General features: G+C 53.1%; 5 protein-coding genes across 5 annotated transcripts; 3 read left to right on the plus strand and 2 right to left on the minus strand.

Annotated features, from left to right (window-relative positions):
* Positions 1-197: 197 nt before the first annotated feature.
* On the plus strand, positions 198-747 carry AFUA_2G07700 (uncharacterized protein; the record flags this gene model as incomplete). The annotated part of the gene is made up of 3 exons (XM_750012.1): positions 198-382; positions 550-633; positions 720-747. 3 exons carry the CDS (start codon positions 198-200, stop codon positions 745-747), a joined length of 297 nt encoding a protein of 98 aa, XP_755105.1.
* A 73-nt stretch (positions 748-820) lies between these two features.
* Positions 821-4,272, plus strand: AFUA_2G07710 (putative mRNA splicing factor RNA helicase (Cdc28); the record flags this gene model as incomplete). The annotated part of the gene is made up of 1 exon (XM_750013.2): positions 821-4,272. One exon carries the CDS (start codon positions 821-823, stop codon positions 4,181-4,183), a length of 3,363 nt encoding a protein of 1,120 aa, XP_755106.1. The 3' UTR covers positions 4,184-4,272.
* A 159-nt stretch (positions 4,273-4,431) lies between these two features.
* Positions 4,432-4,938, plus strand: AFUA_2G07720 (cytochrome b5-like heme/steroid binding domain-containing protein; the record flags this gene model as incomplete). Its single annotated transcript, XM_750014.2, has 2 exons — positions 4,432-4,798; positions 4,861-4,938. Exons 1-2 carry the CDS (start codon positions 4,622-4,624, stop codon positions 4,936-4,938), a joined length of 255 nt encoding a protein of 84 aa, XP_755107.1. The 5' UTR covers positions 4,432-4,621.
* Positions 4,939-5,205: 267 nt separating this feature from the next.
* Positions 5,206-10,089, minus strand: AFUA_2G07730 (putative nuclear migration protein; the record flags this gene model as incomplete). Its single annotated transcript, XM_750015.2, has 3 exons — positions 9,426-10,089; positions 6,117-9,326; positions 5,206-6,050 (listed from the first exon to the last, which is right to left on the minus strand). Exons 2-3 carry the CDS (start codon positions 9,070-9,072, stop codon positions 5,206-5,208), a joined length of 3,801 nt encoding a protein of 1,266 aa, XP_755108.1. The 5' UTR covers positions 9,073-9,326; positions 9,426-10,089.
* A 2,242-nt stretch (positions 10,090-12,331) lies between these two features.
* On the minus strand, positions 12,332-12,418 carry AFUA_2G07740 (uncharacterized protein; the record flags this gene model as incomplete). The annotated part of the gene is made up of 1 exon (XM_750016.1): positions 12,332-12,418. The coding sequence occupies one exon, from the start codon at positions 12,416-12,418 to the stop codon at positions 12,332-12,334; it is 87 nt and encodes a 28-aa protein (XP_755109.1).
* Positions 12,419-12,729: the final 311 nt, after the last annotated feature.

Genomic DNA, 12,729 nt, shown 5'->3' on the forward strand with positions numbered 1-12,729 from the left:
CTTTTTTTTTTTTTTTCCCTCTCGCAACATATGAAGCCATTGATTTCTTTCCCCCTCCCCCCGCGGCCCAACTATCGCATTGCCAGTGGGATATCGAGCAAGGATACCCATTCAAGGGAGCAGCGGGCAATGGATACTGTAATTTTGAACTTTTATCTCTTCCTTTCTTTTCCTTTGTGGGAGTGAATCGGAGTGTAATGGATCCTTGGGCGGTGATGATGATGAATGAACCTTTCCTACAAATTTGTGACCCCATCTCCATTCGGCTGGATCTTCTTTTTCACCCATTGTCATTATTTTATCTGTTTCTATTTTCCAACTGCAGTCCTTGGGAGGCACGGACTGGCCAGCCGATATGGGATCAAGCGGGCTTGAGAACTGGGTAATACTTGTGATTTATACGTGTTGAGTCTGGACGCAACAATTGGTGGTAGATAGAATGAGAACATATTCAATATCTTCGCTTAGATGATAGTACTAGACCTACCATACCATGGACGACTGAGTATCAGCTTGTTCTCGCCACTGCCCGATTTCTTGGCACCACAGCTTGACCTTCGGCGTGGATTTTCGCGACCTCCGCTCCGACAGCTATCTATCCATCCCCAGGCCGTTGGTTACTTGGTCAGGCAAGTTAGTTGCAACCTCATTGCTGCCTTCGTTACCTTTTAAAATTCTACAACAGACTGCTTTGTTCTTTTAACTTGACTCCTGAACAGTCCAATCATGCGCGATAGCATCTACTAGAGCAAAGGGCTCAAAAAGGTTGCAACACATTGAACGGATTCACCCTGAATCTACAACGATAACCGACATAGCAATGGATCACAAAACCTTTGTCTCTGACTCCCTGATCCGTCTGACAGGCGCGTCGGATCCCACCGTCGTCGACTTTGTCCTCGCCACCGCCAGTACCGCCAAATCCGCGACCTCGTTACAGGACAAACTCCTCCCCTTCCTCGACGGAAATGCCGACGAAGTAAGCTCATTCTGTGCGGAGCTCTACCGACGCGCAGGCAAGAAGGATGCGTCCGGGGCCGGTGGCGCGGCGGGCCGGGACCGCAGTGATGCCGCGTCGAAGAAGAAATACCGATTAGTTGATATGGAGCCCGATCTGACGGACGCGGCGAGCTCGTTGGGTCCGCAGAACGTCGAGGCGGAGCGCGATAAACAGAGACGCCGAGAGAAGGACAAGGACAAGGACCGGAGTCGCGGTCGATCGGAGAAGGAGGATAGTCGCCGGAAACGTGACCGCAGCCGTAGTCGCGATGAGGGCAGTCGCGAGCGGCAGCGCTCGAAGAAGCTGCGGAGACGAGCTGTGGGTGATTTTGAGGATCGGTGGGGTGATGAAGAGATCCCTGATGACGACTATGATGATAGGGGTGGAGAGGGACAGGACTTTGATGAATCGCCGCCGAAGCGCACGCGACTGGAGGATGGGTCGGCCTCGCCTCGGTCTACGGCCTCCGACGAATTAGATCCAGAAACGAAGAAGGAGTTGGAGCGCAAGCGGGATCTGGAGGAGCGGGACGAGTTGGCCAAGCGTCTGGCTAAGAAGGATGACGGCAAGAGTAAGAAGATCGTCGAGGACCGGACGAGAACGAGTGAAGCTGCGCGACGGCGGGCTCTGGCGGACGATGCGGCGGCGCGGGCGGCCGTCATGCCTGATCTGCGGCTGCGGTCACGGCAGGAGTATCTCAAGAAGCGAGAGGCGGAGCGGCTGGCGCTGCTGCGACAACAGGTCGCAGAGGAGACGGCCGAGCTACGCGAGAATCCCAATCTGACCCGTCGGGAGAAGGAAGAATTTGCGCGCAACCGGGAGGTGCTGCGGCTCGCGGAGGAGCGCTTACGGATCGACGACCACCGGGACGGGTATATGATGCCGGAGGACTATATCACGGAGAAAGGCAAGATCGATCGGAAGAAGAAAGAGGAGGCGCTGTACAAGCGATATGTGGATCGTGATGAGCGCGGTCAGGAGCGGTTCATCACCGAGCACGAGGAATGGGAGATGGAGCAGACGGCCAAGGCAAAGGCGCAGATCAAACGGGCAGAATTCGTGGATGAGGGCGACTACGAGTATGTCTTTGACGACTCCCAGAAGATCAATTTCATCATGGACACCAAGCTCGAGGGAACTCGCAAACCGTTAACGCAGGAGCAGCGGCTTCTTCAGGAGAAGCTTGACGCGGCGGAGAAGAAAGCGGCGTCGATTGAGGAGACACGGAAGAGCTTACCCATCTACCAGTTCCGGGATCAGATAATCCAGGCGGTGCATGATCACCAAGTTCTGATCATTGTAGGAGAGACCGGGTCCGGCAAGACCACGCAGATCCCGCAGTATCTCCACGAGGCCGGGTTCACCAAAAACGGTATGAAGATCGGATGTACGCAACCGCGACGGGTGGCCGCCATGAGTGTCGCGGCCCGTGTGGCTGAAGAAATGGGAGTGAAGCTGGGCAACGAAGTGGGCTATGCTATTCGTTTTGAGGACAACACCAGCGACAAGACGGTGCTCAAGTACATGACCGACGGTATGCTGCTGCGTGAGCTGCTAACCGAGCCAGACCTGGGCCAATACTCGGCCCTGATGATCGACGAGGCCCACGAGCGAACGGTGCCTACAGACATTGCCTGCGGTCTGCTCAAAGATATAGCCAAGGCGCGGCCGGATCTGAAGCTCCTGATCTCCTCTGCCACCATGGACGCACAGAAGTTCCAGAAATACTTTGACGATGCACCCATCTTCAACATTCCTGGCCGTCGGTATCCCGTGGACATTCATTACACCTCGCAGCCCGAGGCGAATTACTTGGCAGCCGCCATCACGACCGTTTTCCAGATCCATGTCAGCCAGGGGCCAGGAGATATCCTGGTGTTCTTGACCGGTCAGGAAGAGATTGAAGCGGCTGAACAGAGTTTGCAAGAGACGGCCCGCAAACTGGGGAGCAAGATCCCCGAGATGATCATCTGCCCTATCTACGCCAACCTACCGTCTGAGCTCCAGGCCAAGATCTTCGAGCCCACCCCACCTAAAGCGCGGAAAGTCGTGCTGGCCACCAACATCGCCGAAACCAGTTTGACGATCGACGGCATTGTCTATGTCATCGATCCGGGATTCGCCAAGGAGAATGTTTTCAATCCGCGCACAGGCATGGAGAGCTTGGTGGTGACGCCTTGCTCGCGAGCGTCGGCAAACCAGCGAGCTGGTCGAGCCGGTCGAGTTGGGCCGGGAAAGTGTTTCCGCCTGTACACGCGATGGGCTTACTACAACGAGTTGGAAGAGAGTACTACGCCAGAGATCCAACGGACGAACTTGAGCAGTGTCATTCTGCTGCTCAAATCCTTGGGAATTGATCAGCTGCTCGACTTTGACTTTATGGATCCCCCGCCGGCCGAGACGATCATCCGCGCGCTGGAGCAGCTGTATGCCCTGGGGGCGCTGAACGATCGCGGGGAGCTGACCAAAATTGGACGGCAGATGGCCGAGTTCCCTACGGACCCGATGCTCGCCAAGGCGATCCTCGCAGCGGACAAGTACGGCTGCGTGGAGGAGGTGCTGTCAATTGTGTCGATGCTAGGCGAGGCCAGCGCTCTTTTCTTCCGTCCCAAGGACAAGAAGATCCACGCGGACAGCGCGCGCAACAGGTTCACCGTCAAAGACGGCGGCGACCACTTGACGTTGCTCAACATCTGGAATCAATGGGTGGATTCGGACTTCAGCTACATCTGGGCGCGCGAGAATTTCCTCCAGCAGCGAAGCCTGACACGTGCGCGAGACGTGCGCGATCAGCTGGCGAAGCTTTGCGACCGCGTCGAGGTCACCATCAGCACATGCGGATCGAACAACTACGTTCCCATCCAGAAGGCGATTACGGCCGGCTTCTTCCCGAACGCGGCACGACTGCAGCGCGGCGGCGACAGCTACCGGACGGTCAAGAACGGCCAGACGGTCTATCTCCACCCATCGAGCACCCTGTTCGAGGTCAACCCCCGCTGGGTGATCTACTACGAACTCGTCCTGACGAGCAAGGAGTACATGCGCAGCAACATGCCTCTGCAGCCAGAGTGGCTGGTCGAGGTTGCGCCGCATTACTACAAGAAGAAGGACCTGGAGACGCTGGGGCTGGACCGCAAAGTCCCCAAGGGACAGGGTGCAGCCGGCGAGAAGAGCAAGGATTAATCAGCTCAGCATCAGCATCTATATGCATTTGTATATACTTGTAGCATTTCTCGCAACAACACCAATGAGGACCTCTTAACACTAAGTAATATTCATATCCATTCCCTGTACGTACACTGTGCTGCATAAAACTTAGCAAGATAATTGCTGAGTAGGATAAAGTAACAAGTGACCAATCACCGCCGACGCATTTGAATTCCCCACGACCGCGGTTCGGACGCGAGATTTACGATTTACCTCGGCTGTTGTGGACACTAGACCCCCAGCTTCATTCATAGAGAGCTCCAGAGTACTCCACTATCATCTCCCCATCCTGCTCCAACTCCATCAGTCAAACCACAAGATCTCCACATCGACATCACCAAATCCTCAACATTCTCCTCCAGGAATTACCACGATAACAAGAGAGATAGAACTTCAAAGAACGCTGAGAACGAAATGGCCCAATCCTTCACCCCTGCCGAGGTCGCAGCCCACAATACTCCCGACAAGGGCCTCTACATCATCATCGACAACAGCGTCTACGACGTGACCAAGTTCATCGACGAGCATCCCGGCGGCGCCAAGATTCTCAAGCGTGTGGCGGGCAAGGATGCCTCGAAGCAGTTTTGGAAGGTGCGTTCTACCTTACCAACGCGCATATGAACAGAGGGCTGAGCTGATGTTGATGGTTGTAGTACCACAATGAGGGCGTGTTGAAGAAGTATTCGCCCAAGTTGAAGATTGGGGAGGTGAAAGAGGCTGCGAAGCTGTGATTTATATATTGATATGGACTTGGAATTGCACTGGACTGGACTGGGATCGGGATTGATCTACGGAGCATAATATCCTGATGGAAGAGAAGGTGTATCAGGCGGATGACCTTGATGGTTGTGTCCCGCGATAGAGATATATATTATATATGCATATTGACTGACTTTTCAAGACGACCCAATGCGGAAATACAAGCGAAGCGTCAAGTGGTATCTCTTGCAACCTACAATAATGAACAATAATACACAACCAAATTTCATTTCGCCCAGTTAGAATCCTCTGAACGGATCGGGCTCGCTGTCCGCAGGCATGGCAAATTCCCCGTAGAACCGCTGGCTGTTTGATCCCCAGAGGCTCGACGGCTTGCGTGCGTGCCGCGACCGTGTCCCAGGGCGATATCGACTAGACGCCGTCTGATCGATGAACGCCTCCATGCGAACGGTGCCAATAGCATCGAAGAAGTTACCAGTCCCGATGCTGGACGGCCCGCTCGCCTCGGACGTGCGTCGGCTGAGACTGCTGCGGCCGCTGTTGAGGCCGTGCCCGTGCGAGACTGGGGAGCCCCCGCGCGTGGCCATACTATGTATAGACGGGATCGATGGCATGGTTCCCTGACTGGAAAAGCTGCGCATCACCGGCATCCGGGACGTGGTGTTGCTGCGCTTGCGGGCGTGGGAGGAGAATCGAGGCACGGTCGGAGGGTCGGCCGCGTCGAACATAGAGTCAATTATCTCCGAACCATTGGCAGGTAGCTCGGGCACCGGGGCGGGCGCTTTGTTGCGTTTACCTCTGATGTTGGGTCGCGGGCGCCCTTTGGCGATGCGGATCGAGTCACGAATTGGGTTCCGGCGGAGACTCGCGGTGGGCGCCGGCGACTCGAACTCGGCCTGCGGGATGGGAGGCAGAGCGGCGAGGTCTTGAAGGCCCGTTGCCGAATGGCTCAGGAATGAGAGCGCAGTCAACCAGACGTAATGCCGTTCGATGCTGGTGGCGGTGAATTTCAGGGCGCGCTTGGGGGTCAAGATCAGGATGGATCGGTTGAACGGGTTTGCAACCGTCGCTCCCTTGGGAAGAGGGTTATCGTCCTTGACGTCGAGAACGGATTGAATGATCACTTATGCCAGTCAGTCTTATCAGCGCGGACTCATCACTCTTTCTAAAAAAAATGACGGAAACTTACGCTTGCGGCCACTTTTGCCTAGCAGCGCAGGACCGCTGGTGGGCTGCCTGCTGCTCCACATAACCGCTCGCTCGTATGGCGCGAGCCAAACCCATCGCCTGTGTCGCACTCCGCTGTTGGTGATATTGGCCGACACCTCATCGGCGTTTTTGCCCTCCCAGCTGTCCTTGGGTTCACCGACGCCGCCGAAAGATCTCCTCCGCCGAACGTACTTGTACATCCATTCTCCGATCATTGTCTGCGCAATGGCGTCGACCACGCTGGTTGGCTGCACTGACGTCGTTGCATTCGAGTCTTGCCGTTCATGGGCAAACGGTCGAGTGATAGAGGGACGCTGCATCGACCGTCTTTCGACAGCCATCCTGTCCCGAGGCGCCGTAATGTCATCAAATGGCAGCGGCGGATACTGAGGACTTTCCAGCCCATAGGAGGACGGAGACGACTGGCTCGGAGGCCGCTCTGGATGCTCCGATTGAGACATGGCCGCTGCTGAACGTACTCGACGCAGTGTAGGTCTCCGCACAATGGGCGCCCGTCCGCGATCAGAGAAGTTGCGTGGGTTGGAGGGAGTTGGGCTCTGCCGTCCATCGCTCCCGTTGCCGGGGAATTTTCTTGAACTGAGGCGAATTGGGACAGGGAACGGAGGAGCAATGCTTGATGCCCCGCTGCCACTGTCAATACTCGGCTCGCTTGGGCTGCGTGCTCTTCGCCGATGCCCTGCTGCGGCGTTAGGGACCCTTGTGGCCGTCCGGGCATCCCGCTCGTTCCCTGAACCTGTCACACCTCGCCTCTGCCCCTGCGGCGACGATTCGGACGGCTCCAGATTCCCATGGACTTGAGAATCATCAAGTTCTGCCAGTAGGGTATCGTCCAGACTCGACCTTTCCTGCGCCGAGATCAGCTTTCCCTTTTTCAGTTTGTATGAAGCAAACGGCCGATTAAGCAGCTCGTCATCTGTAAAGATATCTCGAGTTGCCTCCCGCGGCTCGTCATTTTCATCCTCGAAGCCAGCAAAAAGACTGCTTGATCTGAAGGGCCGCCTCAAGTCAGATTTGGAATCCGCCGATAACGGCCCGTTGTCGTTGTTCCCAGGATAGGCCTGCACCGTGGCGGGCGGTTTGCTTCTCGACGGAGCCTTGGCAGGCAGTGGAGGCGGTTTGGATTCTCCGTGCTCCAGCCTTCGTGACGGGGGTCGATATGGCTGGATGGGCGAATCTGAACTGCTCTCAGCACGCGACACATTAAGCGGCACGTCAGGGATGGCAGAGGGAAGCAAGCTAGCCGGCAACTTGACCGGTCGCTTGTCAATACGAATCTCTTCGGTCTGGATGGCAACCGATCGACTGTCGATGATGGTCTTGAAGGTTGTTTGACAGGAGACGGTTTTTGTCTGAGGTGGCAGAACCACGCTTCCTCGAGGCGAAGAAGGCTCGGAATGCGGTGGATGGATGGCGATCATGGGGACTTCAATCGCTGTAGGAACTGACTTTGTAGGATTTGCAACCGCATCCTGTTCGCTTGCCGCAGGGGCTGGAACGAGATCGGTCTGCGTCGATGTTGAGGCTGTTGCAGCCGGTTGTGGGCCTGCAGTTATTGGTGTTTCGGCAACCTGGGGTGTCCACGGAGGACTGGGCAGGTTGCCGACCGTCTGACAAGATGTCGATTTCATGTCGATAGTCAAGGTCGAAGTACCGCTGTCCTTCGCCTGGTAAGCGAGTGGCAATGCCTGCGAACTATGCTCAAGTGGACTTTCAGGGGGTAATTGAGGAGATGGCGGCGGGGAGTACTGGATACCAGTGTCTCGGTATTCGCATGTGGGCGAGGAAACTTTGGCGGGACTGTTTAGGCCTCTGTCAAAAACTGTATGACAGTCTATGCTGCTGTCAATGGAGAGACCAAGAATCTTTCGAGCCTTCAGGCTCATCGACAGGGACATGTGGGAGTGGACCGAAGTCGGCCGTTCCTCTGGTAGCGCCTCGGGCGAATCCAGAATTGAATCATCATGCTCATTGTCAAACTCTTCCTCCTCGTCGAATGCCAGTTCTTGCGCCAGACTCACTCCGTTAGGCTTACTGTCTCGGGCATTCGCAAGGCTGGCAGTAGAATAGCGCACATTATGAAAGTCAGCGTCATCCTCGGAGCTCACACTGGTGACGCTCGTCCGACGCCGTCCTTGGCTGCTGGAATGCACACTTGCCGAATCGCTCCATCTCTCGGTGGTGGATGGTCTGACGGGTTCTGGGGTACCCGACTTTGACGATACAGGGGGAGCGGAAGCTGCTGCTTGCGCCGCGGCAACCTCATTCAGGACGACTTTCAGCCGGCCCTCCACCACATGGACCTTGCGCTCGAGGTTTCTACGCTCTCCTTCCCAGGACTCTCTTTCACGGTCTAAGAGACCTTGGGTTCGCTCGAGCTCCTCTTCTCGGCTGCGGGCCTTCTTTTGCGCCTGTTCCAGCTTTCTTCGTACATCTGAGATGTTCTCTAGAGCTTCGTCTCGCTCTTTTGCCAGCTCGGTCAAGGCCGAGGAGGTACCACCCTCCAGGAGCTGCAATTGATGCTTCAAAGACCGGGTCTCTTTTGTGCTTCTTGAGAGACGGTCAGTTAGACCCTCGTTCTCAGTCCGGGACTCGTCCAAGCTTCTCTCCAGCACCTCGATCGCCTTGGATTTGTTCTCGACCTCTCGCCGCAGAGAGAGAATCTCTGACACTAAGGAGGCATGTAGTGTGGGTGTGAATCTTCGCGGGTCGAACGGTGACAGAGTATCTTCATCCCCCACATCGTCCAGGTCACTCGGCCCTTCGGGGGAAGAGTTGTGAGGGGCAAGGGGTGATGCGGAGCGGATCGGCGATGAGTCGCTGCGGACGTGTATGGAGGGCACCCGATGCGGCGTTGTCGACGGCGTGGGGAACGCCTGAGCCGCTGAAGGGCTTTGATATTGGACGTCTGTGGCCATGAATCCTATCTTTCAGACGGAACAGACGAGTCGTAGCTTTCAACCATCAACACAAAGGGGATCGGAAGTTGACCAGCGCAGAGCAGTCCGGCCCGTTCCCACAAGATCTGATCAAAGCAGTTCATACGGCATCCGTCGATCTGATCCAAGACTGCGACACGAGACGAAGGTCGACGGCAACGAGTCGATTACTACCGGGGAGAACGATGACGCTGGCCAGCAGCTGTATTTTCGAGGATTGTCGCGCAATGAATCTACAGTGACCGCCCAGTCAGCCGAATACAGGCCGGACGCCCTCAGTTCTGAAGGCTGAACAATCCAGCCTCCCTAGTCTTGCGTAATTGTGCACGTACCTCAGGTTGGAACAGCTCCAGAAGGTTGAACCCTCGAGGAGATTAATGCTGCACTTTCAATTATATACGTGAATATCAGGGATAGAAAAGTATCATGTGAATGTGAGGAGACATAGACGCCGAAACTGGTGCAAAATGGATTGAAGGACAAGGATGGGAATAATGAATCCGCGCAACGCGGGGGAAAGGATGGGGATCGAGACTCGAGACGAGGCAGGCAGAATGACTGTCTATCTACCTGCGAGATCACGGCCAGTCTTGAGTTCAATCGCTCATCTTTCGAACTAGAAGTCTAGGCTATCGAGTCAATAGCGATGGCCAGTGGAAAGAGCGAGCCCATGCAGCTGAGGCCCGTTAGATTAGTCTCCAATTTCTTTTTCTTTTTTTCTTTTTTTGTTTCCCCTGTTTTTCCCCTTTTTAGTTGGCAGGATGGATTTTAGCCTTGCGGCACAGGCACCTGTCCAAGCATCTTGAAAGGAACTAAGATTGAGCCAGTCCAGGGGGGCAGTTCGTTAGGAGGTGGATGCACTGGTGAATAGCACCAAAGCTCCGATGGGGCACTCCCTCATCATCGTGGTTAGTCGCGTTGGTACTACGGAGTGCTCCATAGGAAAGTAATAAAGGACAATAATACCGAACCCCACCAGAGCTACAGTTATGCGGCCTAGACTGGACTAACTGACAATCGAGTGGGAAGTGGCGGATCGATGGATGCGCCGGTGGATTATTGGATAGAGGCTAAAGACGACGGATCAAAACAGACGGCAAATCGATAGAACTCGGCTTGTATTGGCTATCATCCCAATGTTGGCCGCGTCCTGTCCGTTGTTGGGAGAAGAAAGAGGTGATAATAACCAACTAGCTAGGTACCAATAAAGATGATTAATCATCCGCATAGAACAATAGAAAAAGAAAAAAGCAAAAGTGGATATGAAACATGCACAGGATACGTAGGGAGAAAAGGGAAAAGGAGACGCTGGCAGACACAGACAGGGTGTACTCCGTATGTATCATAGTTACCAGGCTTTACTCTGTTTCTGATCATTAGCTCCATAGAATAGGTACCTAGGTACATAATGAAATGGTACACTGTACTCTGAGTAGGTACTCCGTAGTACGTATTCTCCTATTGTTATTACCTCACGTCGAAGGACATTCCGTACGGAGTACAAAAACATCATTTTTTGACTCACATAACCTAGTACGAACTACGATGAACTCCACTCAACTGATGATGGAACTTTTTGAACTAGCGAAAGGGTATCATTCAAATACCTGGACGTGATGCTAATGATGATCCTCGTCTGCCTCATATATGTATATGAAAGCTCTTCTCCGGGGTGTCCTTCTGTATCCTTGTAATGTTTTGGTTGAGGGCACTACAGCACTACAGCATATGGATACGGTTCCCTAAAGTTTCGAACCGATTAATACATGGAACCATCCATCCATCCATTGCTCCGTGCCTATTATTGATCGACAGGGGAATCATACGATAGCGAAATGGGCGATACGATCATTTAACCACGCCATCAGACAGATATCATCATAGATATTTAGACCCTGCGTTTGCTTCTTAACAAGATCAGCATAGCCTCTGGTCCGTGTTTCAGTACGGAGTGATATTCCTGAATCCGAGCTTGTGGTAGGTTTAAACACGAGCATTATAGTGACGAACTGCAGGGATGTAGTCCGTATTAGATTTCCACTCGGTTGTCGCGTGTGATCGAGCAATCAATTGGTTTATTGGATCAAATTTAACCTTTGAATGTCGACTGCAGCAGATGCAGCGCTGTAGACGGCTACGAGACGTGGCCAGTAAGGTAGTAATAATGATACCCAATTAATGCTTTATACTACCCACCACCGCCAGATAATCGCATTATTAGCAACATCTTACAAGGCACATGGGACAGACAAGGGACAAACGTCGGAAAGTGAGGGAACACCCGAGTTTTTCCCTTGGATAAAGGAGAGGTACGGAGTACACAAAACACAGACGGGCCGCGTCCCAGCTTTTTTGGTTCTTGGCTTTACTGTTGTGGGTTCAGAGCTGAACTTTCTACACAGCGCTTGACTGTTTTGAGAAGGCTTAATTGAGACGCAAATCGATTGTGTTCATATTAATATACCTTCATAGGCTGAAGGAAGAAACTCATTCGACCCTCCTAGATTAAGTGGTCCCGGCTCAGGCCCCTTTTTCCTATGTTTCTGGATTCGCGACATGATGCAGAGGTATTCTCTGTCATGGATCTGGGACCTGCTCATATGGGGTTGAGTGTTTCAAGAGTTCAGAGATAACGAAGAAAGACCACTTTCAGCCATGAGTGTACATTCTCTTGTACGTAGTAGTACATAGTATCTGATAGCCGCGGTCCTTGACTCTGTCCTTACCTTACGGAGCAGTTATCCGACCGGAGAAGAACGTGATGTCTTGGAATCTAAAAGTCAAAGAAAGTGCTGCAGCAGTTGCTCTGTAACAAGCCAACTAAACTGCTTACTTTAGCCCGGCGTTGTTAGTGACCCCACTGCAATCTAATAGTCTAGTTAGTGAACATTGGCCTGGAGCTCTACAGTACATTCAGGGGTTGTACTTTTGTATCTGATCAAAGAACAACAAAGAATGGACATTTTTTTTTCGGGAAGATGACGGTCCAAAGACAACAGGCGCCAAAGTACTGAGTTCTTTAATTGCTCCACCTGATTGCTATGCTCCGGACTAGATAGTAGTCTCCGACGAGATATAACTCTCAATTATCTATTCTGGAAGGAACTTAGAAAAATCTCATAGATCTGTACTCACTACAGACGCTGGACTGCCATACATCATCAGATTAACTCGAGGAATTCATAATACCGAGGCGTCAGCTCGAAGCTACCACTAGATATCTTGCCCTGATTCGGTTCTACTTGGTGCAGCCGTTGATGATCATCACACTGCAGCTGTCAAAGTCAAGGGTAATCAATTGAGACTTTAATAATAGGATGAACATCGATCTATCTGAAGCAATGGACTATGTGATGATGTGATTTATCCACATGCTCGTCCCACTTGTCTACCACAGTTCAAAGTCATCACACTTAGCTTACTTCCTGCCGCAATTGAGTTGCCTCATTATTCTTTCTTTTGATTCTCTCTGATTTGTTCCATTCATTCTATCAAAAGATAGGATATCAGTCAATCATTCTCGACTTCTCTCGGTCGCTGAATAACCGGTAAGCCTCGGGCTGAACTTTTCTCCTGATTCCTGACCCGGCCCTCGGCGTAGGGCAAGATGACGCCTTTGCGGGGTTCATGTCTTCT

The sequence above is a fragment of the Aspergillus fumigatus genome, chromosome 2 (assembly GCF_000002655.1).
Source record: "Aspergillus fumigatus Af293 chromosome 2, whole genome shotgun sequence".
Classification (NCBI taxonomy): domain Eukaryota; kingdom Fungi; phylum Ascomycota; class Eurotiomycetes; order Eurotiales; family Aspergillaceae; genus Aspergillus; species Aspergillus fumigatus.